General features: G+C 31.8%; 4 protein-coding genes and 2 long non-coding RNA genes across 8 annotated transcripts in view; all 6 read left to right on the top strand.

Annotated features, from left to right (window-relative positions):
* LOC144841232 (stimulator of interferon genes protein-like) overlaps positions 1 to 27,805 on the top strand; it is a 35,391-nt gene that overhangs the window by 6,217 nt on the left and 1,369 nt on the right. The gene's annotated exons all lie outside the window — the stretch shown is intronic.
* LOC144841231 (stimulator of interferon genes protein-like) lies at positions 416 to 27,567 on the top strand. 3 transcript variants are annotated; one of them, XR_013612004.1, is made up of 7 exons: positions 416 to 513; positions 784 to 1,315; positions 1,447 to 1,555; positions 1,773 to 2,014; positions 2,119 to 2,299; positions 2,465 to 3,128; positions 15,934 to 16,003. XR_013612004.1 is itself a non-coding variant. In XM_078697487.1 (6 exons), the coding sequence occupies exons 1-6, from the start codon at positions 506 to 508 to the stop codon at positions 27,295 to 27,297; spliced, it is 1,170 nt and encodes a 389-aa protein (XP_078553613.1). In that variant the 5' UTR covers positions 416 to 505; the 3' UTR covers positions 27,298 to 27,567. The 3 variants fall into 3 exon arrangements, 2 of the variants coding, with proteins under 2 accessions (XP_078553613.1, XP_078553614.1); XM_078697487.1 differs by lacking the exons at positions 1,447 to 1,555; positions 1,773 to 2,014; positions 2,119 to 2,299; positions 2,465 to 3,128; positions 15,934 to 16,003 and adding exons at positions 26,017 to 26,121; positions 26,269 to 26,537; positions 26,693 to 26,873; positions 27,227 to 27,567 and having other exon boundaries at positions 784 to 1,319; XM_078697488.1 differs by lacking the exon at positions 15,934 to 16,003 and having other exon boundaries at positions 2,465 to 3,221.
* On the top strand, positions 4,121 to 23,982 carry LOC144841117 (stimulator of interferon genes protein 3-like). The gene is made up of 6 exons (XM_078697306.1): positions 4,121 to 4,639; positions 4,732 to 4,840; positions 22,331 to 22,563; positions 22,727 to 22,913; positions 23,109 to 23,367; positions 23,412 to 23,982. Exons 1-5 carry the CDS (start codon positions 4,121 to 4,123, stop codon positions 23,207 to 23,209), a joined length of 1,149 nt encoding a protein of 382 aa, XP_078553432.1. The 3' UTR covers positions 23,210 to 23,367; positions 23,412 to 23,982.
* Positions 10,844 to 12,319, top strand: LOC144841119 (uncharacterized). Its single transcript, XR_013611991.1, has 2 exons — positions 10,844 to 10,991; positions 12,240 to 12,319. It is a non-coding gene; the product is annotated as an uncharacterized LOC144841119 (long non-coding RNA).
* Positions 14,184 to 16,029, top strand: LOC144841118 (stimulator of interferon genes protein 3-like). The gene is made up of 4 exons (XM_078697307.1): positions 14,184 to 14,236; positions 14,749 to 14,914; positions 15,003 to 15,183; positions 15,334 to 16,029. Exons 1-3 carry the CDS (start codon positions 14,184 to 14,186, stop codon positions 15,180 to 15,182), a joined length of 399 nt encoding a protein of 132 aa, XP_078553433.1. The 3' UTR covers position 15,183; positions 15,334 to 16,029.
* On the top strand, positions 20,889 to 21,796 carry LOC144841236 (uncharacterized). Its single transcript, XR_013612005.1, has 3 exons — positions 20,889 to 20,918; positions 21,159 to 21,319; positions 21,737 to 21,796. It is a non-coding gene; the product is annotated as an uncharacterized LOC144841236 (long non-coding RNA).

The raw sequence follows: 27,805 nt of genomic DNA, 5'->3' as shown, positions 1-27,805 counted from the left end.
GCGACTCAATAGTTCACTATGTCGGTCGGTCGGTCCGTCCGGTATCACTATGCGTTTTATCGCTTTTCTGTATTTTTTTAACTGTTTTGATGTACAGAAAAGTTTTAAAGTACATTACTTTTTGAAAGTTCATTTTTTTCTGAGAGCACGCGACTTATGGCTGTTGGCCTTGTTTAAAACCGTTTGAAAAATGGTAGAGCTGATGAGTGTATTGAAAATGACCCCAATGTTATGCGTCGATCGGGGAAAATAAACATTTAAAACCGTAAATAGTAACGGCTTTTCACATTATTAATTTTTCTAAAGCTTCATATGTGTTCGCGCATATGAAACACAACGATAACATATTGTCATGGGAAAACCCAGTTAATTTAAATTTAGCTACAAACATTTGTTGATCATTTGCATATGAACGAGACGAGATGTGCCAAGGGTCGTTGTCAACAATGGCCTCATAACGGTCGTCATAAATTTATATTGTAACCCGTATTGAGTCTATTTTACAATGGCTGGGTAAGTTTTCTCTGTTTTCTGTTACTGAAAATAATTGAAACTGTAAATTACGATTAATGGGGTTCATATTTAATAAGAGTGATAAATCTTGCTCTTTTCTACTGTTGGTAAAATATATTTGTAAACAATGTTAAATGTTTTACCCCGAGATGTGTCCATAATATAATTTTGTATTGTAGGTGTGATCACTGCATTGCAAACAACACGGAACACCACACATAAATATTGCATCATAAATACTGTATATGATTCTGATTTCTTTTTAACTAGAAACTCATCTTCAGACAATGATGGCTTTGGAGAGGTGCCGAAAAAACGAGGTGAACGGACAAGATATACGGCCAACTTGTTTTGTTTTCTATTCGGTATTTATAGTTTTTATCTGATCGCAACTACAGTTCAACTTGAAAAGATGGAAGAAAGAAGCTTTTGCAACGGGACGCTAACGGCTGGTGAAGAAGAGTTATGTCTTGTCCGTGAATACAACCATGTATTTTCTCTGCCTGTCCTATTTTGCAGTGCCATCATCTCAAAAATTGTTATGTGCTTGTTCGTCTTGGCCGAGGAATACAAGCACAAGCAAAGTCGCCACAATAATTCAAACCGCCAGTTGCTTAAAAATTGCTTCCAGGTATTTCTGACAATGAATTTTTTAGTGGGATTTTGCATTTTACTGTGTTCCCTATATTGGATAAGGAGTAAAGATGTATATCTTTTTACCAATCACTGGTCTCTCAACTGGCCAAACATCATAACGTCGGTCGGTGTCACAGTCATTACGAACTACGCATTTGGTTTCAAGGTTTGTACAGTTTTTCTGTAGGGCCTATGATGATATTCTTAACATACTAATTTTGGACTTTTATGAAAGTGTTCTTGACTAGTTCACCAGTCGACCCACAACAATGAGCCATTTTTTTTTGTTTTCTATAGTCACTATCAGTTGTTGAAAACAGTGAAATCCATGAATCTAGCAATATCAATGTTGCACAGGGTCTAGCATGGAGTTATTTCACCGGGTATCTAAAAATCATTCTGAAAGGTTTGTGAATTAGCTTTTTTGCCTAACAAAAATCACTAAATAAATCAATAATAAATCTTCAAAGTAAAAATAAATACTTTATTAACACTGTGCATGTAACTAGTCTTATTTCACATAGTCTGTTCTCTGAATTATATTACTAATATATAAAGTCATTCATTCTTTTACATTAAGCTGTATGAATATTTATATTATTATTTATATCATTTTCTCTCAGATCTTAAAGGAACTATAGAAAGGGATGAAATCTGGAAACGTGAATTAAATCAGGGGAACCTGCAGTGCAAATTCTATGCTATTATACCTCGGAACTGTAGCATTCCTTCCAAACTTGGAGACAGCGACAAACACAGAGGAATTACAATTGTCAGTGATTTACCGGTTGTTGAAGAACCTCGTGCTGGTGTTACCAGGAGGTACATTAATTCAGTCTACAAAATTGAAAATGAAGAAGGAGTTGTAAGTAAAATCTGTACTGTAGTGCTAGTTCATATTATATAATAAATGGATACTTAGGAAGTGGTTACTTTTTAAAAATATTTCAATAGAGCCTTTTCTTTCAGTCACACTATGCCATTTGTGAATATGTGACCATCATTGACACACTGTTCCAGATGTCTTTGTATACTGAATTTGATGCACAGAAACGTGATGATCAGTGCCGCTTGCTCGTCAGAAAACTTACGGAACTAATTGATGGCAACGAAGATTGTCGAAATAAATGCGTCATTGTGCCTTTTTCAGGTAAACACAAACCAGTGTGTTTGCCCTGAAATTGTATGCGTGACTTTGTTTTATTTAAGAACATACAATCTTCTTTGTATAATCATATATCTGATCTTTCTTTAATCTTCTAGAATTGATTAATTGACTTTGCCTAAAAAATATGTTTAATTGTTTTTCTTCCAGGTGCAGACGATGGCCCTCTGTTAAGAGATGTCCTTCTTGATAAAATCAAAGAAAATCGGGTACAAATTAGTGGCTAGAAGTTGACCATATTGAAAACTTATTATGGTTAGCAGTAGTAATCCTCGTCACAAGTGCCCATGACCTGACCATATATTTTGTTATTGTGTTTTTTGTCTACTTTCGAATTGATTTTGGTGAGGGGTTTTTTGTTTCCATTTTTGTTTGCAATTCTTAGAATTAAAAATAATTTCAGTATCATATCATATTATTATGAAAAAACCGTCAAATAAATGGACTAAATACAATATTTTATAACAATATAGGCCTAAGTACAGTATATACAGGTCTTAACTTTAAACAGGGTATTTTTATTTATTTATATTTTGTTATCAAGGCTGAATAGTGACAAGTCACCAATTTCTGAATTGATTTTGGTGACTTGGTTTTTTTTCAATTTTTGTTTGCAATTCTTAGAACTAACAATAATTTCAGTATCATATTATAGGCCTATTAGTATGAAAACACCGTCAAAATAAATGGACTAAATACAATATTTTATAACAATATAAGTACAGTATACATGTCCTATTGTTTTCCTTTTATGCATTTTATATATATATATAGATACTTGAAAAGTACTGATTAAAGGTTAATCAAATTAACAGTTAGTATATAGTTAAATGCACATTTTATATTAGTGACTAATAAAATGTTTAGTTAGTAATTCTGCATCATTTATCATTATAGTATTATTGATATACAGAATAAATAAAAACAAATATTAATCATTTGGTGTTCATGTCTATAATGTAAATATTTGCCAAATAATAATAATAATAATCATATTTTGTGCAGAATGATTGTTGATAAAAAGGAATACAAAGTAAATGATTTTTAAAATTACGAACAGTAATATCCTAGAGTGTTAAAAAGAGTCATTATTTGAATCACCAACCATGAAAGCACCGGTATTTTAATGGATTTCGGGTTCGATTTACACATATAATTGAACATATAGGCCTAAAGAGCCACATATGACATGAAAGAACCTCACAACAAGTGTTAAAAAGAGCTGTATAAAATGGGCCGATTATTAATGACAGTGCGCGCGCCGATCGAAATCATGTAATAATGCGCGTGTCACATTACTCATTTTTCTAAAGCTTTTGTCCTCATGAAACATAACGATATTATATTCTTATGGAAAATCCAATTTAGATAATTTTAGATACTAATTTGCATATATTGAACGATACTGTAGGCCATTGTCAACATTATACTCGATCCTGTAAAACCGGCACAACGCCAATTGCAATTCGTCAAGAAAAGGGTCAGTATCGTTCCAACGTTCAATCCTCGATTTCTCTCATAATAGCATTTATTAATATCTTGTTATTTTTTTTCCCTCATTTTTATATACAGTATTATTGTGTATCCAGTGTATGTACAACAATGGCTGGGTAAGGTTCCTCATAATTATTCTATGCTGACTATATATTATGATGTAGGCCTCTTACAATAGTGGGGCTGATATTAAGTGGAGTGGTATTGATATTAAGTGGAAGGAGCTGATAACGTCAGGCTCTTCTATGCTATAGTAAAATATAATTGTAATTGTTTCACCATTCCAATGGTTATTCACCAACCCCCAATATTATGGTACCAATTACGGCATTATTTATCAATAGGAATTCTTCTTCTTCTGGGTTTCGAGAGATACCAAAAAGGCGAGGCAAGGCCAATGAAAATGCAGCAATTATTGTTGGTATATTATGTATGATTTATTTGTGTGTTGTGCGGATGACTATCAAAGTGGAAACGCTTGGCGAAGGTGACATATTCTTTCACTGTATGTACAACTCAGTATCTGCTCTGCCAGTGATTTTGTTTGGTGCCATCATTACAAAATGTTTTTTTTGCTCTTTTGTGCTGATCGAGGAACAAAATCACACGGAAAGTCGTTACGATGGTGACAAGCGTCTGCTATTTAAGAACTGTTTCCAGGTATTTTTGACAAGAAACTTCGTCTTGGGATTAGTATTCTTCGTTGTTTTTGTGATTTTGGTGATAAGTACCGGTACAGATAGTTTTTACAAGTTCTTCGTCACCAGCTGTCTGAATTCCATAACAGCAATCGGTGTTTCAATCGTTACAAACTACATTTTTGATTTTAAGGTTTGTTACGTATAGGCTATAGTATAATATAAATAAAGTTTGATACTAGTTAAAATATATTTTTTGATTAATTATATTTTTAAATATCACAGACACTATCAGTTGTTGAGCTCAGTGAAATTCATGAATCTAGTAATATCAATGTCGCAGAGGGCCTAGCATGGAGTTACTTTACTGGATATCTGACAATCATTCTAGAAGGTATATTTATCTATCGTATTTATATAATAGTATTTTTGCTACACTGTATTTTGGGTCTTGCCATCAGTCTTTGACTAATCTTTAACATCGTAGTTTTTGACTCATCTTTAATATCTTTGTATTTGACTATCTTTAATTTCTTAGTATCTGACTAATTTTTACTTTTATAGTCTTTGACTAATCTTTATTATCTTAGTCTTTGACTAGTCTTTAATATCTTAGTCTTTGACTCCCTTTAATTTCATAGTCTTTGACTACCTTTAATTTCATAGTCTTTGACTATCTTTAATTTCATAGTCTTTGGCTAATCTTTAATGTCTTAGTCTTTGACTAATCTTTAATTTTTTAGTATCTGACTAATCTTTAATTTCATAGTCTTTGACTATCTTTAATTTCATAGTCTTTGACTAATCTTTAATGTCTTAGTCTTTGACTAATCTGTAATTTGTTAGTATCTGACTAATCTTTAATTTCTTAGTCTTTGACTAATCTTTAATTTCATAGTCTTTGATAAAATCTTTAATGGGGATGACACCAATAAATCATGTTATAATAATAATAATAATAATGCAAAACAAATCTTTTCCATCAGATCTTAAACGAACGATCGAGAACGATGTAAAATGGAAAACAAAATTAAAATGTGTTTTCTATGCTATTGTACCTCTGAACTGTAAAGTTCCTTCTTTGATTGAAGAGGAAAATGAAGGGATTACGCTTGCGGGTGAGTTGGAACCTGTGTCCAAAAATCGTGCTGGTATGAAAAGGAAGTACAATATTCCAGTATACAAAATTGAAAAAAACAACGAAGTGAGTATAGACTTTAAGAAGTGCATGTGCTCTGGTCTGCCTAGTTTAGCTTCTACTATTAAAAATAAATATTCGACTGCTATATTTGCATACCATTAAATAGTTTAATTTGAATTAGTATATATTATGTAAGTGTGACTATTATAGATGAAATTATTAAAAAAAGTTATAGAATTATTGCTTAAGCCCTACATAAAATCTATTATTAATGATCAAGATGATTTCAACAGAATATACTATGGAAATTTACTATGGAATACTATTGAATTGCCAACTATTAATTATGCTTGTTCATTGTGGTTTTGTAACAGTAAGACATCAACAGAAAAATCGGAAATCTTAAACAATATTTAATGGCTAAAATTATATTAAAAAGCCCCAGAAATGTTGCAAATGAAGCTTTGTATGGCGAATTAGGTTGGAAATCTTTAACGTCCTTTTATAATAACTTTAGACCTAATAGACTTAAAAAGATGGCGAATACTAGATGGATAATTTAAAATGGAAGTGGTTATGTATTATAAAAGGCAATCTTCGTAGGTGTAATTTATTGAAACACTGAACCTGATGCCACTTGGTTAAAACAATTTAAAACAGAGAACAAGAGTAATGACTATAAGAAATGGTATGTTAAATCAAAATCAAAGTCATTCCTAAGTGATTATGTAAAATATAAAGGAGAACTAAAGTTTGAAAAGCCCGTACAAACTCCCTTGAACTCGAAGGAAGAAAATTGTCATGGTCAGCTGAATTTACTGCCATGTGTAAATTATGCAACTTTCTTTTGGAATGTGCTGGTCTTTCACAAATAAGATATGAGTTGTATATAGAACTTAAAAACAAACTAAATTACTGCGGGCTCCACTCTACCTGTGAAGAAGATAAGGAATCTATTGTATATAAACACCACTTGTTCCTTGACAATTTATTTTTTATTTTTGACCAACATTGTAAGCAATATCTGACCACTTCTTGGGTCTATAGGAACAGGTTTTACAAAATTATGTGACCTATTTACCTACCACCAAGTATATTGTTTTATTTGTATTTTTAACAAATTTTTCTTTATTTTATTTACTTGTGCTTAGTTTATACATGGAACTACCCTCCATGTTTTATAGTTTGGAGTATAGCTTTAAATATGTATATATATAATATATTTTTATGTTGCTTTTGTTTTGTTTACTTACAATATTTTGCTCAATTGTGCTATTGTTTTATTTTGGTTGCACCACTAACGACAGTGTGTGCCACTGATAATAAAAAGTGATGACCAATAAACAAATGAAATAAATAAATAATTAGTAAATTCACCCATGTAAAACTGCACATAAAAGTCATAAGCAAATATAAGTTATATAGCAATAGTTTTCCAATTCTAAGTAAGCACAACAGGGATGCTCAGAGAAAAATAGCCGTATTGCCATAAGTGTCTAAATATTGGGCGGGAGGGAGGGAAAATTGTCTTCAACTTAATGTGATCGTGTTAACAGAGAGGGTGCTTGATCAAAGAGGTCGAAAATCCCGCCCTCTCCGTTCTCAAAATAGAATTGTGTTCCCAACCCAATTCTTGATTTTTGCTACTCGGAGACTGCGGCAATTAAAGAAGTATTGTCCCTTTGACTAATTCCAAAAAAAATATAAAAAAAAAAGATTTCGAAAAAAGTGGGTCATTTTGAAGTATCATAATAGTTATTAACTTTCACCAAAAATTAGTCGAAAAAAAAATCATTTAACTGAAATACAGACGTTTTTTTGTTCAAAAAATAACTTTGACTTCCAGTGAAAGTTTTCGATCAAAACATATCTCATAATGCAACGCGCTTGTTTGGCTACTCTGTATGCATAATCATAAAACTTCCTCGCGATCTGTGTGAGAACACCTTCTCAACCGTGACGGGTTGTAAACAATCCTAATTAGCATCATGCATAATGCATACTCATGGTTTGAAATCTTTGTTTACTTTCGCTCACGACGATTTTCCAGACGAAATGTAATCAAATTAATTTACCTGTTAATTACGTAAATTTGTTGTTTTTGGCTCAAATTTTCGACTTAAAGTGCATAACTTTAATATTACTTTGATATGGCCAATTTAAATTTAGAATATTTTGACTTTCATTTTTTTGTGTTTCAAGGAACAATACATCTTTAACAAACTCATAGAATAATAAAGACGCATACAACATAAGTTCTGGCTTAAATAGTTTAATTAGTAAATGAACATTCATCCATGTAAAACTGCACATAAAAGTCATAAGCAAATATAAGTTATAATTTATATAGCAATACTTTTCCAATTCTTAAGTAAGCACAACAGGGATGCTCAGAGAAAAATAGCCCGCGGCAGCCCACCAAAGTGCAGGAAACAAGGAAGAATGAATGTTCACTTACCCACATGAAACTGAGATTTAAAAAAATGATTCAACCAGGACTCCCTGGAAGAGTCTCCAAAGAGACTGATAGGTACAAAAATCACCTTTAATACAACGATGCTCCCCATGAAAGTATACGCAGATACTTCATCATTCATGGCAGATGTTGAGCATCAGCACCAATTCCACCCAAGGCTAATCCAAGGGCTCCACTACCGTGCACTGCAATGGGAGCAAAGTTGTACTAACACATCGCCAATAAACAACACTAAAAGAAAAAAAACCAAAAACGCATGGATTTCAAGCCCGTACGTAGCCAGGGGGGTTCGTAGGGTTCGAACGAACCCCTCTTTTCCTGAAGTGCCCTTTCAAACCAGACTAGCCTAGTCATAGGCCTAGCCTTTTTTATGATTTTTTGCATTTTCTGTAGTATATCCAGCAGGCAAATGTTACTTTTATTACTAAATAGCAAGAACATATAAATAGCTAGTAATCCCGCCGTTTCCAGTGTATTTTCAATTTTCAAATTTATTTTACAAAGAAAATTCGTGATTTTTCATTTGCCGTCTCTCTGACTATAGTTAGCCCCGCAGAAAAAGTTAGTTCATTTTAGCTATGTGCGCATGTGTTGCTTTCGTAGGGGACGTTCGCCACGCGTGATGTGTAGAGTGTTATGGTTATTCCATGGAGCTATAGCTCCATGGTTATTCTAGGCCTGCTTACATAGGGAGTTCTACGGTGACTGATTTCCGCAAAATAATGTTATTATTGTTTTAACAAAAACCTTTCAACAAATTGATTCAATCCATTCAAAGTCGCAACTCTTTATGGCTCTGGGTTTGTTGATGTACTACGCATGCGCATGTACGTGTGAACGGATTGTATAATTAGGGCGTTATAACGACCTAATACGGCGTTATAACGCCCTATAGGGCGTTATAACGCCGTATTATTATAAAATAATTTTTTTCTTTGGCGGAAATCAGCCACCATAGAGTTCTAATTAACTCCTCCTTGATCCAAGTTGCGTAGGTCTCCTCTTTGTGACCATCACTCTTTTTACACAATAAAAGGGAATTTCCGAAAGCGATCAGTCCATCATTTTTAAGGAGCGCCTGCGCGATCGCGCTCCTCGAACCAGCAATTAGCGTCGCCAACGGGGATTCCCCATTCCCCTGCCTGCTTTCAAGCGCCAATTTACTTCCATTACCTCACAGTGTATCCAATGCGGTGTCCCAGAAACACCTCTAGAGCAAGCAGAACAAGTACCAACCAAATGGTTTCTTTTATTAAACAAAGTAATGTTTAATGTAAAAAATAAAGTATGTAGGTAATAAAACAATATTTAATAGTAGGCCTAAATAATGTGTAATAATTGGAGAGAGAGATTCTTCACTTTCTGTCTTTGATGATTCTTTTCCCCGAAAAATGTCAACCATTTTGGTTAATCAATCAATCAATCAGATTTATATAGCGCCAGTATCCATAATAATGTTCAAAGGCGCTTGACAAAGTTAAGCAGGAAATGCCTCTGTGTAAAAATGGGTTTTTAGTCGTGTTTTGAAAGTGTTGATGTTTTCAGATGTCTTTATGTCGATTGGCAGTTTATTCCACAAAATGGGTGCTGCACAGGAAAATGCACGATGTCTGAAGTTTCCATTTAGGAACATGAAGGAGAAGTTTATTAGATGAACGCAGTGAACGAGACGAAGTGTAAAGAACAAGATATATATATATTGATTATTATTAATTGAGGATTATTTGTTATATATATATATATATATATAGTTAATAAAGTATAAACGGAATCATATTTTGTAGGTTTTTAGTTTTAATTGATTAATTTAAAAACTTTTAGTATTGCTATAAAAACCTATGTTTGCATTTTCTTCAGTTAATATTTATTTTTAAAAATTAATACAGATTATTTTTAAAAGTGAATTTATTGCTCGCGTACCATCTAGGTCGTCCGTGTCCACAGATGGTTCTCGAATACACAGTAATTTCAGCGTAAAAAAAAAACTGGCGATTTCAAATGTACGTACCGCAGGACTATATAGTACATTGTCGTTTACAGAAACGAATAAATAGACACGATGATTTATGTAGTCAACGAAAATTAGCACCCTGGGAATTAGACCTACTTCCGAAGAATTAAAAATGAGTCCAAATTTTTTATTTGAACTCATTTAAACAAACCCAATTTGTGTTTTGTATATAACATTAGAGTTGAGGGATGGGGAAGAGGATGGGAACAGTAACGAAATATTGTGTTTAATGTTTTATAGGCCTATCAATAGTATACCACTAAATACAGTAAACATTTACGTTTTAATACTTTTTTAAAATTGTCCCTGTCATAGTCGATTGGAATAGTAAGGTACATGTAACGATACACCACTAAGACGTTTATATTTTTTATGATTATTAATTAATACAAACGTTGAGAATCAACTGTCAGTAATACAGTTTTTACAAGCACCCTCTCTGTTAACACGATCAAATTAAGTTGAAGACAATTTTCCCTCCCTCCCGCCCAATATTTAGACACTTATGGCAATAGGGCTATTTTTCTCTGAGCATCCCTGTTGTGCTTACTTAGAATTATTGCTATATAACTTATATTTTCTTATGACTTTTATGTGCAGTTTTACATGGGTGAATGTTCATTTACTAATTAAACTATTTAAGCCAGAACTTATGTTGTATACGTCTTTATTTATTATTCTATGAGTTTGTTAATTGCCGCAGTCTCCGAGTAGCAAAATAATAAATCTTATTTTTTAGCCACCACTGTATGTTATTTGTGGATATGTGACCATCATCGATACACTGTTTAAGATGTCTGAGTATATTAAACTTGAAGAAAAAAAACGTGAAGAGCAATGCCTACTGTTTGTCAGGACACTTCAGGAATTAATTGACAAATATTACAAAGCAAAATGCGAGATTGTAGGTTTGTCAGGTGAGCCTAACATTTTTATTTCACTTTTGAAATTATTGTTAACATTATTATTTATATACTTTTATTCAAAAAAACAATATAGCAACGTTCAACATGTGGCCAATGGCCAGATTGCGTGTAACCTTTTAATACAGGTCCTTAATGATATAAAAAACACCAATGTTTGAAATACATAAAAAGATTAAATATCAAAAAAACACAATGCATTAGGCAGGCGGATAGGGGATTGGGCTGCTGTTGCTAAAGCGGGCAGTTCAGGATGGTAATTGTGATTTTGGTTCCTATTACGGAGTAAAAACAAATTTGTAGAGTCTGGCATTTAGAATGTTTAAGATCCATTGCATTATTTTTACACCAGTCGTGGAACTCATTAAGGTTTACTTTACGATTTTCATATACTGAAAGGTCATCAACATATTTTAAAGCTTTTGAATTAGCGCCATTAATAGCATCAATCATTATTTGAAAGGCAATGAACCTAACTTGGTCTCTTGGGAGGACACCAGCTTTTAACATGATAACATTAAAAAGGGAATTATTATACTTTACACGTCTGTAGCTGAAGAATCCATTGGAAGATCGACCTACGGACACCAATCTCGATGATTTTATTGATTACGATGTTGTGCTCAATTTCGATCAAAGGCCTTAGTAAAGTCCATAAGAAGAACAACCGTCTCAATGTTGTTAGTTTCCTCAGCTGCAGCGCACATATCATGAACTAGACGCACTAAAGTAGTGGGCAGTTGACACACCTTTGACATTGCCATACTGTCTTACATTTAACCGGACCTACTTCGGATATCAAAAACCATTCACTCGCACACAAATTGTTCTGCCACTTTTGCAAAGGCAGATGTTAGAGAGATAGGTCCTAATTTATCAATTTTGGTGGAGTTACCTTGGGGATAGGAACAGTCACAGCTGATTTCCATTGGGAGGGGAGATTTCCTTCCCACGAGCAGTTCAAACATCTGTTAGGGGTCTTAGATCAAGAGCGATCTCTTTAAGAATTAAGGATGGAATTCTACCAGGCGCCTACCAATTATGAAGAAGGCTAAACCATCCGTTTGTCTGCCTGCGTAACATAGGCCTTCTAAACCTTCCCTTTAGAGTTGAGTTCCGTATCGACCTAAGCGAACCTTAACACTAACCTCCTATGGCCTAATTTTATACATACAAAAATAAACCGGTAATATTAAGTTCACATGCTTTTGAAATCTGGGCTAATCAATGTAATTTTTTTAGGTGAAGACAACGACCCTTTGATAAATGCTCTTTATAAGAAGAACGGAGAAGTTCGAGTGCCAATAGAAACTGATCTATAACACCTAAGGTTTTCACTCACCAGACATACGAGCCACACTGCAGTGCACCACTTTCAAGGGAATCTTCTGGGATATTTATTAACTTAATTCAAATACTTTTGAAAACATGTAACTATACAAATATTGGTGAATAACATGGCTACTATGGCTATTACTGTAGGTCATAAAAGAAATAATGACGTAATTTTTTCTTCTTTTTCTATTTTTACAAAAATGAATGTTTTAAGGGCTTTAAACTTACGGAATGATTAATGCAATGACGTACGTAGAGCTAGTGAACCATGATAGTTAACAAAGATGGTTGATCCTATAATAATAATAATTATTATTATTTGTTTATTTCTGGTCTATCATGTACGGTAATTTAGGCTGCATTGATATTATTCCAACCTTTAGCTATAGGAAACGCTCTATTAATCTGAAGTTATATCTAATTTGCCATTGTTTTCTTTTAGTGTGTGAGTACGATTTTCATTTTTGACAAAATTAAATACTGGAATCTTCAACTTGTTTTAAATCAGTATTATTTTGATCAATATGCTTACGACAGTGTTTGTTCTGCTCAAGAATTAGTAAGTTTGAAACAGAACAGAAGCAATCAGGGCCGTACGCAGGATTTGATTTGGGTGGGTGCGGAGTTATATAATTAGGACTAATTTCATAATATTGATTTCACATGGGCTGGGGGTCAGGGGGCCGCCAGGGCTTTTAGAGCAAGTTGGTTAATTTAAATCAGTTTACCGGGCACATGAATACGGCAAATGTCTTCTACGTTAAAAAATGTTGAGCTCTACAAAGTCTAAATTGGATGAACTTGAAAGATTATATATAAATCAAGCTATTATTATGTTTAAAATTATGAACACCCTTGTACCTCCATATTTATTAAATAAATTCAATATCAAAAACAATTACTATAATATTAGAACCAAGCCGAATTTAATAGTACCAAAACCAAAAACATAGCTACAAAAAACGTAGCTTATATAAAAGGTACCAAGGTTTTGAATGAGCTAAGGGAAAATATTAAAAATGTGAACAGTGTCTCTCTTTTTAAGAAACTGCTAAATTCATATAGCTTAATAATTTAGGTGTATTCAATGTAGTGTTTTATTCAATTTTGTAGTTAGTAAGTGTATCATTGTTTCATTTCATTCCATTGTAATTGTTTTATTATCTGCTTCGTATCGTATCGTAATAAAATTGTTAACTAAAGGTATTAAACTTCGCCTATGCTTTACCGTGTTCTACTTTACCATCCAATCAGAATTCAATACTCTAATAATTAGTAGTGTAGGCTTTCATACAGACGTATTTATAGTGCCTGAATCGTCAACCATAACTCGACAAACCTTATTATATTTTATTTACCTGAATAATGAGTTAATAACAACAAACAATCATTTCATTTTCAAATATGTTATCATGAGTCAAATAAACTGCCACCAGCCTAAGATACGTATAACAATAAAGCAGTAGGTCTAATATGCATTAAAACAATATATTTTTGTTTTTTCTCTGTAAATATTTATCCATATATAAAATCAAAAATATACTATACAAAAAGGAGTTTATTAATAATTAGATAAAAATATAGCACAAAATGTTTTAATGACAAAATAAAATATTTCGTTTATACATCTTTTGTCATAATTATTATATAGTACTCTTGATGCAAAGTATTTATTGGAATTTTAACAAATTATAATTGTTGATAAAAAATAAATGTTAGAAAAACAAATACGAACAGTAATAATTATATTATTTATTGAACATAAACGCTGAATATATCAAGTTAGATGTATTAATAAGGAGCGACATCATATATTAATAATAATTATTTTTAAGGCCGTCTGAGTATGTAATGACCGAGAATGTGATGCCCTTAACTTTAATTAATCTATGGGAAAAACCAGTGTAATTATTTTTAGATACTATTGTTTGTATATAATTTGCATAAAAACCTATTGTTACAATTATATTCGCTTCAATTTGTATAAGTGTTTTGATGAAGAGGAGATATGCATTGTCCGTAAATACAACCATCTATTTTCTCTGCCAATCGTGTTTTTTAATGCCTTCGTTGTAAAATTGTGTATGTCATTGTTCGTGTTCTTCGAGGAATTGTTATAGAGTTATTTCACCGGGTATCTAAAAATCATTCTGAAAGGTTTGTGAATTAGCTTTTTTGCCTAACAAAAATCAATAAATAGGTCTAAATCAATAATAAATCTTCAAAGTAAAAATAAATACTTTATAAACACTGTGCATATACTAGTCTTATTTCACATAGTCTGTTCTCTGAATTATATTACTATATATAAAGTCATTAATTCTTTTACATTAAACTGTATGAATATTATCATTTTCTCTCAGATTTTAAAGGAACTATAGAGAAAGATGAAATGTGGAAACGTGAATTAAATCAGGGAAACCTGCAGTGCAAATTGTAGCATTCCTTCCAAACTTGGAGACAGTGACAAACACAAAGGAATTACAATTGTCAGTGATTTACCGGTTGTTAAAAAACCTCGTGCTGGTGTTACCAGGAGGTACATTAATTCAGGCTACAAAATTGAAAATGAAGAAGGAGTTGTAAGTAAAATCTGTACTGTAGTGTTCAAATATAATAAATGGATAGCTGAGAAGTGGTTACTTTTCTAAAATATTTCTTTTCTTTCAGTGGCATTATGCCATTTGTGAGTATGTGACATTCATTGATACACTGTTCCAGATGTCTTTGTATGCTGAATTTGATGCACAGAAACGTGATGATCAGTGCCGTTTGCTCGTCAGAAAACTTACGGAACTAATTGATGGCAACGAAGATTGTCGAAATAAATGCGTCATTGTGCCTTTTTAAGGTAAACACCCTGCCCTGAAATTGTATGTGTGACTTTGTTTTATTTAAGAACATACAATCTTTTTAAAATCATATAGCTGATCTTTCTTTAATCTTCTAGAATTGATTAATTGACTTTGCCTAAAAAATATGTTTAATTGGTTTTTTTCAGGTGCAGACGATGGCCCTCTTGGTCCTTCTTGATAAAATCAAAGAAAACCGAGTACAAAATGGCTAGAAGTTGACTGAAAACGTGCTTACGATTAGCATAGTCAAGCGTAATCCTCGTCTCAATTGCCCATGACACTTTTTGTTGTGATCTGACCATATTTTGTTATTGTGTATTTTGTCTACCTTTGAATTGATTTTTCAGTAACATATATAATTATTAGGCCTATTATGAAAACACCGTCAAATAAATGAACTAAATACAATATTTTATATAACAATATAAGTATACAGGTCTTAACTTTAAACATGGTATTTTTATTTATTATTTTTTGCATCAAGACTGAATAGTCACCATTTACAATTGTTTGATTGTTTTCTTTTCATGTATTATTTATATAGATATTTGAAAAGTAGTGATTAAAGGTTAATAAAATTAACAGTTAGTATAGTTAAACGTTAAAGTCCATGCACATTTTAAACAGGGTAGTTTTATTTATATTTTTTATCAAGGCTGAATACTGATAAGTCACCAATTACAATTGTTTGATTGTTTTCTTTTCATGTATTATTTATATAGATGCTTGAAAAGTATTGATTAAAGGTTAGTATAGTTAAACGTTAAAGATAAAATAAACCACAAGTCCATGCACATTTTATATTAGTGACTAATAAAATGTTTAGTTAGTAATTCTGCGTCGTTTATCATTATATATGAACTTTATTCAATCAATCGTACATTTTTTGGTATTATAATGGTAACCATAATAACGTATATTTACAGTGATTTTTACAACAAAAAAACAATATAAATATTAATTATAAAATATATACAGTGATTATTTACAGTAATGATAAAAATAAAAATTAATTGTTTATATTGACTATTATTGAAAACAGAAGTTGAATAATAAAATACTGAATAAATAAAGTTTCATTAGAGGTTTACAATCAATGGAAAAGATGAATACATATAATATTGTAAGTATCAAAAGTAGCAGATAGTATTTAGGAAGATTACTGTATTTTGGCAACGGACTACAAATGAACATGGTTATATATCGATTGAATCGGGCATCACTATAAGCAAAGCTTTAAAATGTGATGTCCTATGTAACAATTAAAAATAAAAGAAAAAAATAATTTAAAAAAAATAAATAAAAATTACAATAAAAACAATAACAATAAGTAAATATATATGTAAATAATAGAGACAATATGCAATAATCATAAATATAAGTTGAATAAAAAAAAAATATTATTATTATTATAACAATTTAAAATATATAACCAGAATAGATCATCCATTAAAAAGAAAAAAGTCGATAATGATAAATATTTTGTTCATAATACGTTGTGATTTTAGGTATTAGAATATTTGTTGAGGAGATTAGTATGAATTGTTTTTTTAAATAGACCTATACTCTTTATTTCTCTTACTGAGTTTTCAAGGCTATTCCATGTCTTGGCACCCCTATAGCATATACTCTGTTGTCCTACTTTGGTTCTTTTTAGTACAGTGGTATATTTTTTTTAATTCCTGGTATCATAATTATGTGTTGATTCAATTGTTTGAAAGTAAGTGTCAAACGTAATTGGGAGCTGTTTATTATGAAATTGGAAGAGTAGTATTGCCATATGTTTTTCATAAAGATCGAATATATTTAATGTGTTGGTTTGTATAAATAGCGGTTGGGAAGGATGTTGATAGTGGACTTTGCATACAATTCCTAGTGCTTTTTTCTGGAGGATGTGAAGTCGGTTATTATAGTATTATTGATATACAGATTATAATAAATGAAAATAAATATTAATCATTTGGTGTTCATGTCTATAATGTAAATATTTGCCAAATAATAATAATCATATTTTGTGCATAATGATTGTTGATAAAAAGTAATACAAAGTAAATTATTTTTAAAAATACGAACAGTAATAAACGAGAATGTTAAAAAGAGCTGTATAAAATGGGCCGATTATTAATGGCAATGCGCCGATCGAAATAATGTAATTTAATGCGCGTGTCACATTACTATTTTTTCTAAAGCTTTTGTTCTCATGATACATAACGGTATTATATTCTTATGGAAAATCCAATTTAGATAATTTTAGATACTAATTTGCATATAATGAACGATACTGTAGGCCATTGTCAACATTATACTCGATCCTGTAAAACCGGCACAACGCCAATTGCAATTCGTCAAGAAAAGGGTCAGTATCGTTCCAAAGTTCAATCCTCGTTTCTCTCATATTAGCATTTATTAATTAGTAGAGTAGAAATAAGGTTTCACCTCAAAAAAATTGCAACAAAAGGTTTTTCAACGGATTTTGGTAGTATTGAGTGTACTAAATAACAGAAAAAAAGTCTCAAGAATTTCGACCACCGGAAAGTGTTTTTTTTCAAGATGGCCGCCAAAATAGATAAAAAGTTAAAATGTCCATACCTCCTAAACTACTTGGTCTATTGATATGATTTTGGTACCAACATACTCAGAACATACATATTTATATTCGCTATAATAGAACATTTTGGCCAAAAATGACCGGAAATACCATTTCTGACAATTTGACCTTTGACCTTGATATGTTGTATCTTGGTAACAACTGACCGTAGGGAAACAAATGATGGCTCAAATTGTTCAGAATGTACATATTTACATTTATTGTAATGAGACATTTTGTCAAAAAATGGTTGGAAGTAAAGGTTATTGACCTTTAACTTTATCTGTGTATAATTTCCATATCTCGGCAACTATGTGTGGTAGAGATTTAAAATTGGGCTCTAAATACTGAGAATATACTTATTTATATTTACTCTAATGAAACAGTTTGACAAAAAATGACCAGAAACGACATGTTTGACCATTGACCTTGATATGCTATATTTCGATAATGACTGACTGAGATACACCTTTTATGGCTCAATTTGTTCAGAATATAATTATTTTTTATTTCGTATAATGGTCTAATCTACTTATGAAATAGAGAGCTTTCCTGGGAATCAAATAACTGTAATATTTATAAAGACCTTCAGAATATGAGTTCAAGTTCAAATTGTTCAGAACATACTGTATACAATCTTAATAATAATAGTAAATAAAAAACCGAAAAGTAAACAAAAACAAATATAATAATAACTTTTAAATTTCTAATTATGGTATAGCAGCAATTGATTAGATATTGTGCATGTATTTAGTATGGCATCTTAAACAACTGTTCCAACTTCGTCTTCATCATCGTCATCAATCTCTCTATCTACGTTGTTCCATTCTTCTAGTTGACACACTCCCCAAACTGAAGTACATGCCAATCCATAGCTTCTACAACTGCAACATACATCCAGTAGTTACAATGGATGATTTTATATCCTAAAACAGATTTCAATCTGGTTACATTAATCACTCTAGTAGGCCCATCTTTTCCTTTGTCTAATCTGAAGTACATTTCTCGGTTTGTTGTATTTACATGATACAGTAAAAGTACCAGTAAGTCCATGTCTTCTCCAATCAAAGTTACTGTATTATGTTCAGAGACTTCAACTGTTGCCAGAGCAATGTCAACATCGTTTTTTTTGGTTTTTTTTAAACCATATTTAATGAGGGTGATCCATCCAGCTATTGCTGATCATTAGGGACCCTCAGAGGTTCACAAGACAAACATATACACAAGATGCTCTACGTAAACAAAGTCTTATTACAAGTCTTTGGGAGTGGAGTAATTTGGTCCTTAGAAAAAATCCTGACATGTGACGGGACTTGAACTCAGGACCCTTGGAGTGGTAGCCAAGCATCATAACCATCAAGCCACAACTCCACTCTTTTTTCTATAGCTCATATGAAAGCATGTTGATAAATTTGTGTTTGTTCTCATGCCTTGACAGGAATTCTTCTTTCTTTCCATCAAATTCAGTTAGGACAAATCTCTCTAGACGATGTAATGAAATATGAAGTCCGTTTCCACCCTCACTCTTCAAAGCCTAAAGACATCTTTAGGAAGGCAAATAAATCAATAAATTGATAGAAAGTAACCTAGAATATGACACTGATGTGTGCCGATAGTTTCACTCAACCGCATCAGAAACTTCAAACTATCGAGGAGTTTGGATTAAAGGCCATGTCTATTCGTTTTGGAGCCAAGTCACTGGATTTCCCAAATAGCTACAGATGCAAGCTGTTTAATAAGAAAGTTGCTGAGGGTAAATAATTTATCAAACCTCAACAACTACTACCACCAACCTCATCTGCTACAAAATGTCACAGTCTTAGAGTATACTATCAAATCATGCAATGGATAAAGAAAGATAATACCATGGATGCTACTAAGTCGGGGAAGTTTTTAATAAAACATTTGTGCCAATAATGACGATTGAAACTGCTGCTTCAGAAGAACTTTTGAAAATCATCCATTGTAACTGTACTACTGGATGTAAAACTGTATGTTGCAGTTGTAGATGCTATGGATTGGCATGTACTTCAGTTTGGGGAGTGTGTCAACTAGAAGAATGGAACAACGTAGATAGAGAGATTGATGACGATGATGAAGACGAAGTTAAAAAAGTTGTTTAGGAAGCCGTACTAAATACATGCACAATATCCAATCAACTGCTGCTATACCGTAATTAGAAATTAAAAATTATTATTATATTTGTTTTTGTTTACTTTTCGGGTTTTTTATTCACTATTATTATTAAGAATGTATACAGTATGTTCTGAACAATTTGAACTTGAACTCATATTCTAAAAGTCTTTATAAATATTACAGTTACCCAGGAAAGCTCTTAATTCCATGGGTAGATTAGACCATTATACGAAATAAAAATAATTATATTCTGAACAAATTGAGCCATAAATAGTATGTCTTAGTCAGTCATTATCGAAATATAGCATATCAAGGTCAATCATCAAAAAATGTCGTTTCTGGTCATTTTTTGTCAAACTGTTTCATTAGAGTAAATATAAATAAGCATATGCTCAGTATTTAGAGCCCAATTTTAAATCTCTACCACACATAGTTGCCGAGATATGGACATTCTACATAGATAAAGGTTAAAGGTCAATAACCTTTACTTCTAACCATTTTTTGACAAAATGTCTCATTACAATAAATGTAAATATGTACATTCTGAACAATTTGAGTCACAATTTGTTTCCCTACGGTCAGTTGTTACCAAGATACAACATATCAAGGTCAAAGGTCAAACATGCAAGAAATAGCATTTCCGGTCATTTTTGGCCAAAATGTTCTATTAGGGCAAATATAAATATGTATGTTCTGAGTATTTTGGTACCAAAATCATATCAATAGACCAAGTAGTTTAGGAGGTATTGACATTTTAACGTTTTATCTATTTTGGCGGCCATCTTGAAAAAAAACCACTTTCCGGTGGTCAAAATTCTTGAGACTTTTTTTCTGTTATTTAGTACACCCAATACTACCAAAATCCGTTGAAAAACCTTTTGTTGCAATTTTTTTGAGGTTGGCCCCTTTTTTTCATTAGTTCTACTCTACTAAATATCTTGTTATTTATTTTCTCATTTTTATATACAGTTGTATTAATGTGTATAGTGTATGTACAACAATGGCTGGGTAAGGTTTCTCATAATTATTCTATGCTTTAATCTAGCTAGCTAGCTCTCATCTAATATGATGTAGGCCTCTTACAATAGTGGAGTTAATATTAAATTAAGTGGAAACTGCTGATAATGTCAGCACCATGATCTAGGCTCTTCTATGTCAGAGTAAAATATAATTGTAATTGTTTCACCATTCCAATGGTTATTCACCAACCCCCAATACGGTACCAATTACGGAATTATTTATCAATAGGAATTCTTCTTCTTCTGGGTGTCGAGAGATACCAAAAAGGCGAGGCAAGGCCAAGGAAATTGCAGCAATTATTGTTGGTATATTATGTATGATTTATTTGTGTGTGGTGTGGATGATTATCAAAGTGGAAACGATAGGCGAAGGTGACATAGTCTTTCAATGTATGTATAACTCTCTATCTGCTCTGCCAGTGATGTTGGTCTGTACCATCATTACAAAATGTTTTTTTTGCTCTTTTGTGCTGATCGAGGAACAGAATCACACGAAAAGTCGGTATGATGGTAACAGATGGCTGCTATTTAGGAACTGTTTCCAGGTATTTTTGACAAGAAACTTCGTCTTAGGAGTAGTATTCTCCATTGTTATTGTGATGTTGGTAATAAGTAGCGGTACAGATAGTTTTTACAAGTTCTTCGTCACCAGCTGTCTGAATTCCATAACAGCAATCGGTGTTTCAATCATTACAAACTACATTTTTGATTTTAAGGTTGGTACGTATAGGCTGTAGTATAATATAAATAAAGTTTGATACCAGTTAAAATATATTTGTTGATTAATTTTATTTATAAATATCACAGACACTATCAGTTGTTGAGCTCAGTGAAATTCATGAATCTAGTAATACCAATGTTGCAAAGGGCCTAGCATGGAGTTACTTAACTGGATATCTGAAAATCATTTTAAAAAGTATTTATCAACCATTATAAAGTAGTATTTTTACTAATTAACTTTAATTTCTTAGTCTTTGACTACTCTTTAATTTCTTAGTCTTTGACTAATCTTTAATTTCTTAGTCTTTGACTAATCTTTAATTTCTTAGTCTTTCACTTATCTTTAATTTCTTATAGTCATTGACTAATCTTTAATTGCTTAGTCTTTGACTAATCTTTAATTTATTAGTTGTTGACTAATCTTTAATATCTTAGTCTTTGAATAATCTTTAATTTCTTAGTCTTTGACTAATCTTTGATTTTTTAGTCTTTGACTAATTCTTAATTTCACTTAAAAATGTACTGTTTTTAGTATTAGTATTATTTAGTATTATTCTTATTTTATATCTTTGCAAATCATGGGAATAACACCAATCAATCATTTTATATCATTGATTGGTTGTAAGGTTCGTGTTTCACAAGAAAAAGTTATAGTAATACAAAACAATTCTTTTCCATCAGATTTTGAAGGAACGGTCGAGAACGATGTAAGATGGAAACAAGAATTGAAAAACAAAACACTAAAATGTGTATTCTATGCTATTGTACCTCTGAACTGCAAGGTTCCTGATTTGATTGAAGATGAAAATGAAGGGATTACGCGTGTGGGTGAGTTGCAACCTGTGTTAAAAAAACGTGCTGGTATGAAAAGGGAGTACACTATTCCAGTATACAAAATTGAAAAAAACAACGAAGTGAGTATAGACTTTTAGAAGTGCATGTGCGCAGCTTCTACTAAAGACATTAAAATAAATATTTGACTGGTATTTGCATATACAATAAAATAGTTTAATTTAGTCATAGTCTTTAAATCAGTCTATTAATTAAGTGTGACTATAAGAAATCTTATTTTTTTAGCCACCATTCTTTGTTATTTGTGGATATGTGACCATCATCGATACGCTGTTTGAGATGACTAACTTTATTAAACTTGAACAAAAGAAACGTGAAGAGCAATGTCTACTGTTCATAAGGACACTTCAGGAATTAATTGACGACAATTGCGAGAAATGGAAAGGAAAGTGCGAGATTGTAACTTTGTCAGGTAAGCCTTGAGTACCAAAGATGGAGAAGGGTAGTAACACTATATTTTGTCTGCCTAGATTGCGTAACGTAGGCCTTCTCTACACCTACACAAAAAAAACTCCTATATGTTGAGCTATTTGACACATAAAGAATTAACCGGTAATATTAAGTTCAACAGGCTTTTGAAATCTTGGCTAATCAATGTCATTTTTAGGTGAAAAAAACGACCCTCTGATAGATGCTCTTTATAAAAAAAGAGATAAAGAGAACAACGAGGGCGGAGAAACTCGACTGTCAATGAGTACTGATGTATAACACATAAGGTTTTCACCAAGGCATCGATCCACTGTACTGGCCGTTCACTTCGGGAATATTTAGATATCATCATAGGAAAAATGTCACTATACAACGATTGGTAACACGGCCACTATGGATATTAGTATAGGCCATAAAGCGAAACAATGAATTGATTTGTCTTCTCCTTTAAACTTACCAAATATATATATATATACATAAGCTGATGAATGAAATGAATATACGTATAGCTAGTGAACCATGATAGTTGCACTAATGGAATAAATAGGCCTTTAACAAGTTGGTTGATCCTATAATAATAATTTTTTGTTTATTTCTGGTGTATTATGTACGGTAATTTTGGCTGCATTGTATTATTTCAACCTTTAGTTGCTTTAGTTATAAGAAAAGTTCTATTAGTCTGCAGTTTTAGTGTGTGTGATTTTCATTTTTGAATAAATTAAATATGGTCAGGGGGCCGCCGGGGCTTTTAGGGCATTTAATAAATAAATTCAATATCAAAAACAATTACTATAATATTAGAACTAAGCCGAATTTAATAGTATCAAAACCAAAAACAAACTACATAAAACGTAGCTTATATAAAGGTACCAAGGTTTGGAATGAGCTAAGGGAAGATAATAAAAATGTGAACACTGTCTCTCTCTTTAAAGAAACTGTTAACTGCTAACTTCATGTAGCTAAATTTAAATGTATTCAATGTAGTGTTTATTCAATTTTTGTAGTTAGTAAGTGTATCATTGTTTCATTTTATTCCATTATATTGTTTTATTATCTGCTTTAAAATCGTAATAAAATGGTTAACTAAAGGTATTAAACTTCGCCTATGCTTTACCGTGTTCTACTTTACCATCCAATCAGAATTCAATACTCTAATAATTAGTAGTGTAAACTTTCATACAGACGTATTTATAGTGCCTGAAACGTCAACCATAACTCAACCTAGGTTTTAAACAGGGTATTTTTATTATTTTTTTATCAAGGCTGAATAGTGGCAAGTCACCAATTACAATTGTTTGATTGTTTTCCTTTCTGTGTTTTATATATCGATATTTGAAAAGTACTGATTAAAGGTTAATATACAATTAACAGTTAGTATAGTTAAACGTTAAAGATAAAATAAACCTTAAATGTCCATGCACATTTTATATTAGTGACTAATAAAATGTTTAGTAAATATTCGCCAAATAATAATAATTATATTTTGGGCAGAATGATTGTAGATGATAAAATAACACAAAGTAAATGATACAAAGAAACAAATACGAACAGTAATATCCGAGGGTGTTAAAAGGGTCATTATCCAATCGAATTTGAATCACCAACCATGAAAGCTCCGGTATTTTAATCGATTTCGGGTTAGATTTACACATATAATTGAACATATCTATTAAGAGCCACACATGACATGAAAGAACCTCACAAAAAGTGGATGCATTACAAAATGGGCCGATTATATTAATGGCAATGCGTCGATTGAAATAATTTCTGCATTAAGTTTGATGGGTTTTTTTTTGTTTCAAATTTTGTTTGCATTTCTTAAAATTAAAAAAAATTTCAGTATCATATATTATTATGAAAACACAGTCAAAATAAATGGACTAAATACAATATTTTATAACAATATAAGTACAGTATACAGGTCTTAACTTTAAACAGGGTATTTTTATTTATTTATATTTTTATATAAAGGCTGAATAGTGACAAGTCACCAATTACAATTGTTTGATTGTTTTCATGTATATATATAGGCTATGGATACTTGAAAAGTACTGATTAAAGGTTAATCAAATTAACAGTTAGTATAGTTAAACGTTAAAGATAAAATAAACTACAAGTGTTAGATACCAATGTTTGTTGATAATTTGCATATGAACGAGACTGTAGGCCAAAGCGTCATGTCAACATATGACCGCATAAAGGTATTCGTCTGAAGGATATTATCAGATATTGTATGTCTAGTCTAATTTTTACAACAATGGCTGGGTAAGGTTTTCCGTATTTTCTATACTTATTGTAAAATATGATAATGTAATTACGATTAGTGGGGTACGCATTTATAATCTGTTTACTGTATTGCAAAACTAGGCCTATACGAAATTCTGCATTATAAATAACGAGAATAGATTGAAATTACATTTTCACTTTACTTTGATAGAAATCCATCTTCAGTTAGCTATGGCTTTGGAAAGTTGCCAGAAAAACGAGGCGAATCGAGACGAAACTATTCAGCATACTTTGTTATTATTGTATTCGTTATTATTTTTCTGCTGATCGGGATAAGTTTTGATGATGAAGAGGAGCTACAATCCAACCGTAAATACAACCATGTATTTTCTCTGCCAATCGTGTTTGCCAGTGCCTTCTTTACAAAATTGTTTATGTGCTTGTTTGTGTTCGTCGAGGAATGGCCGCACATAGAATCTCGCCACAATAACTCAACCGCCAATTGCTTTAAAAACTGTTTCCATGTATTTCGGACGAATTTGTTTGTGGGATTTTGTATTTTACTGATTTTCATTATGGGAATATTTTGGATGATGAATAAAGATCTTTTCATTAATCACTGGTCACTAAACTGGACGAACATCATAACGTCAATTGGTGTTTCAATCATTACCAACTACGCATTTGGTTTCAAGGTAAATGGTTGCAACTAATATTAAGTTTACAATGTACTCAATGTAGGTTCACTATTGAATTGATCATTGAAGTCACCAAGTCGACCCCATACCTTATAGCGAGCGAATAGTCTAAATTGATTTATTGTAAATTTGTGTGTGTATATTTGTTCATTTCCCTGTCAGTGTCAGTTGTAGAGCTTAGTGAAATTCATGAATCTACCAACATCAATGTCGCACAAGGATTAGCATGGAGTTATTTCACCGGCTATCTAAAAATCATTCTGAAGGGTTTGTAAATTAAATTTTCACAAAAATAAATTAAGTAATTAATTACAAATTTATCAAATAGTGTGTATTTTTTTAACTGAACTGTGTATTGATAAAAGGCACTACTCATTAAGTTTCAACATCAACTGTATTATCATTTTTCCTTAGATCTTAAAGGAACTATAGAGAAAAATAGAGATGATGACCCCAATGGTATAAGCTGGAAAGCCGAATTAAACCAGGGTAACCTACAGTGCATGTTTTATGCTATCGTGCCTCTGAACTGTGAAATTCCTTCCAAACTTGGTGGTTGTCCCATTAAACACAAAGGAATTACCTTTGAAGGCAAGCTACCTACTCTGTATGTTGATCGTGCAGGTGTGAAAGGCAGGCCGTATGTTAATTCAGTTTACAAAATTGACAATGGAAAAGGAGTTGTAAGTGAATAGTTTAAGACGTTGGTTTATTCACATGTCTTATGTGATTAGTCAATGCTAATAGAAATGTCTGCAGTGCAGCAAAGTACCTTGTGCTATTCTTGCATCCTATAAGCTTGTTGTAGCAGTTAATAATGTCAACATTTTCATTTCAGTCAAAGTTGGCCATTTGTGAGTATGTAACCATCATTGATACACTGTTCCAGATGCCTCTTTGCACTGATATTGACCCACAAAAACGTGAAGAACAGTGCCGCCTACTAGTCAGAACACTTCGTGACTTAATTAAAGAAGATATAGATTGTCGCAATAAATGCGTAATTGTGACTTTGTCAGGTAATGTTTCTAAATCATGCTTTTTAGGTTGAACCTAACATTTATTAAAATTAGTGTTTCCGTAACAGCTTTATACCGATGTTTAGGACACTGAAGTACGAGAATGACTTTGTTTGTTTTGTCGAGATTGTTGAATCGTTGTACTTTGCACTGTTTTGTATTTGTGTCTCAGAGCGACAAACTTTTCTATACATTATTGTAAGCCTATGCAAACGATATTATTAAATGGAAATGTTTGCATAGTAAAGATTAACCCATCTGTACTGAAAACCAGCACAAAGTAAAGGATAGGCCTAATTAAACTGAAATACCTAATATATTTAAATATAAATAAATATTTTTTTGCTTTTTAGGCAAAGAAGACCCTCTTTTAAGAGACGTTCTTCTTGACAATATCCAAAATGTTGGGGTGCAATTGGATTAGAGGAATGACTGAAGATTTCTTATTTTTGGATGTTCTAGTATTTGTTGTTTTTGTCGTAATTTAGATCTGCGTTACAAGTGAATCTTGTACATAGTTGACGTTAATTAATCATACATTGTCTCTCATGAAATTCCAACATTGATAAACCCAACATTTAAAAAAAAAGGTTAAGGGATTGATTTGTGTATATACCGGTAATTGGTTTATTTTTTGTAAATTGCATTTTGTTCGTAAAAATGAATAAATAAATAAATATAAATTTTCTCTGAACATTTTCAGTCGTTATTTTGTCTTAATTAATATCGGATATCGTACAAAATTTATATTTTGTTTTGGAGGGAATTCAATTTTCCATCGATAATAATAGGCCTCCACTGTTTTTGAAGTGCACCATCAATATGAGGTAGGAGGTTAAATTTAATGAAATATTGACCCGGACTCGCCATAATCGATCACATACGTCACCGACAAATATTATGGTATTTTCCTCTTAACTGTAAAATTCCTT

Source organism: Antedon bifida, chromosome 4 (assembly GCF_963402885.1).
Source record: "Antedon bifida chromosome 4, ecAntBifi1.1, whole genome shotgun sequence".
NCBI classification, from domain to species: Eukaryota; Metazoa; Echinodermata; class Crinoidea; order Comatulida; family Antedonidae; genus Antedon; species Antedon bifida.
Note: the sequence above shows the minus strand (reverse complement) of the source record. Positions and strands in the feature narration are given on the sequence as shown.

What these genes read in the sequence shown, in the direction of transcription:
- LOC144841231 (XM_078697487.1), top strand. An exon ending in TTGACAATGGAAAAGGAGTT is followed by an intron (nt 26,538 to 26,692) that starts GTAAGTGAATAG and finishes TTTTCATTTCAG; the next exon opens with TCAAAGTTGGCCATTTGTGA. An exon ending in CGTAATTGTGACTTTGTCAG is followed by an intron (nt 26,874 to 27,226) that starts GTAATGTTTCTA and finishes TTTGCTTTTTAG; the next exon opens with GCAAAGAAGACCCTCTTTTA.
- LOC144841117 (XM_078697306.1), top strand. Translation starts at nt 4,121, where the DNA reads ATGGTACCAATTACGGCATTATTTATCAATAGGAATTCTTCTTCTTCT. An exon ending in AAATTGAAAAAAACAACGAA is followed by an intron (nt 22,564 to 22,726) that starts GTGAGTATAGAC and finishes TTATTTTTTTAG; the next exon opens with CCACCATTCTTTGTTATTTG. An exon ending in CGAGATTGTAACTTTGTCAG is followed by an intron (nt 22,914 to 23,108) that starts GTAAGCCTTGAG and finishes TGTCATTTTTAG; the next exon opens with GTGAAAAAAACGACCCTCTG.
- LOC144841118 (XM_078697307.1), top strand. Translation starts at nt 14,184, where the DNA reads ATGACCGAGAATGTGATGCCCTTAACTTTAATTAATCTATGGGAAAAA. An exon ending in AATCTATGGGAAAAACCAGT is followed by an intron (nt 14,237 to 14,748) that starts GTAATTATTTTT and finishes GAATTAAATCAG; the next exon opens with GGAAACCTGCAGTGCAAATT. An exon ending in TTGAAAATGAAGAAGGAGTT is followed by an intron (nt 14,915 to 15,002) that starts GTAAGTAAAATC and finishes CTTTTCTTTCAG; the next exon opens with TGGCATTATGCCATTTGTGA.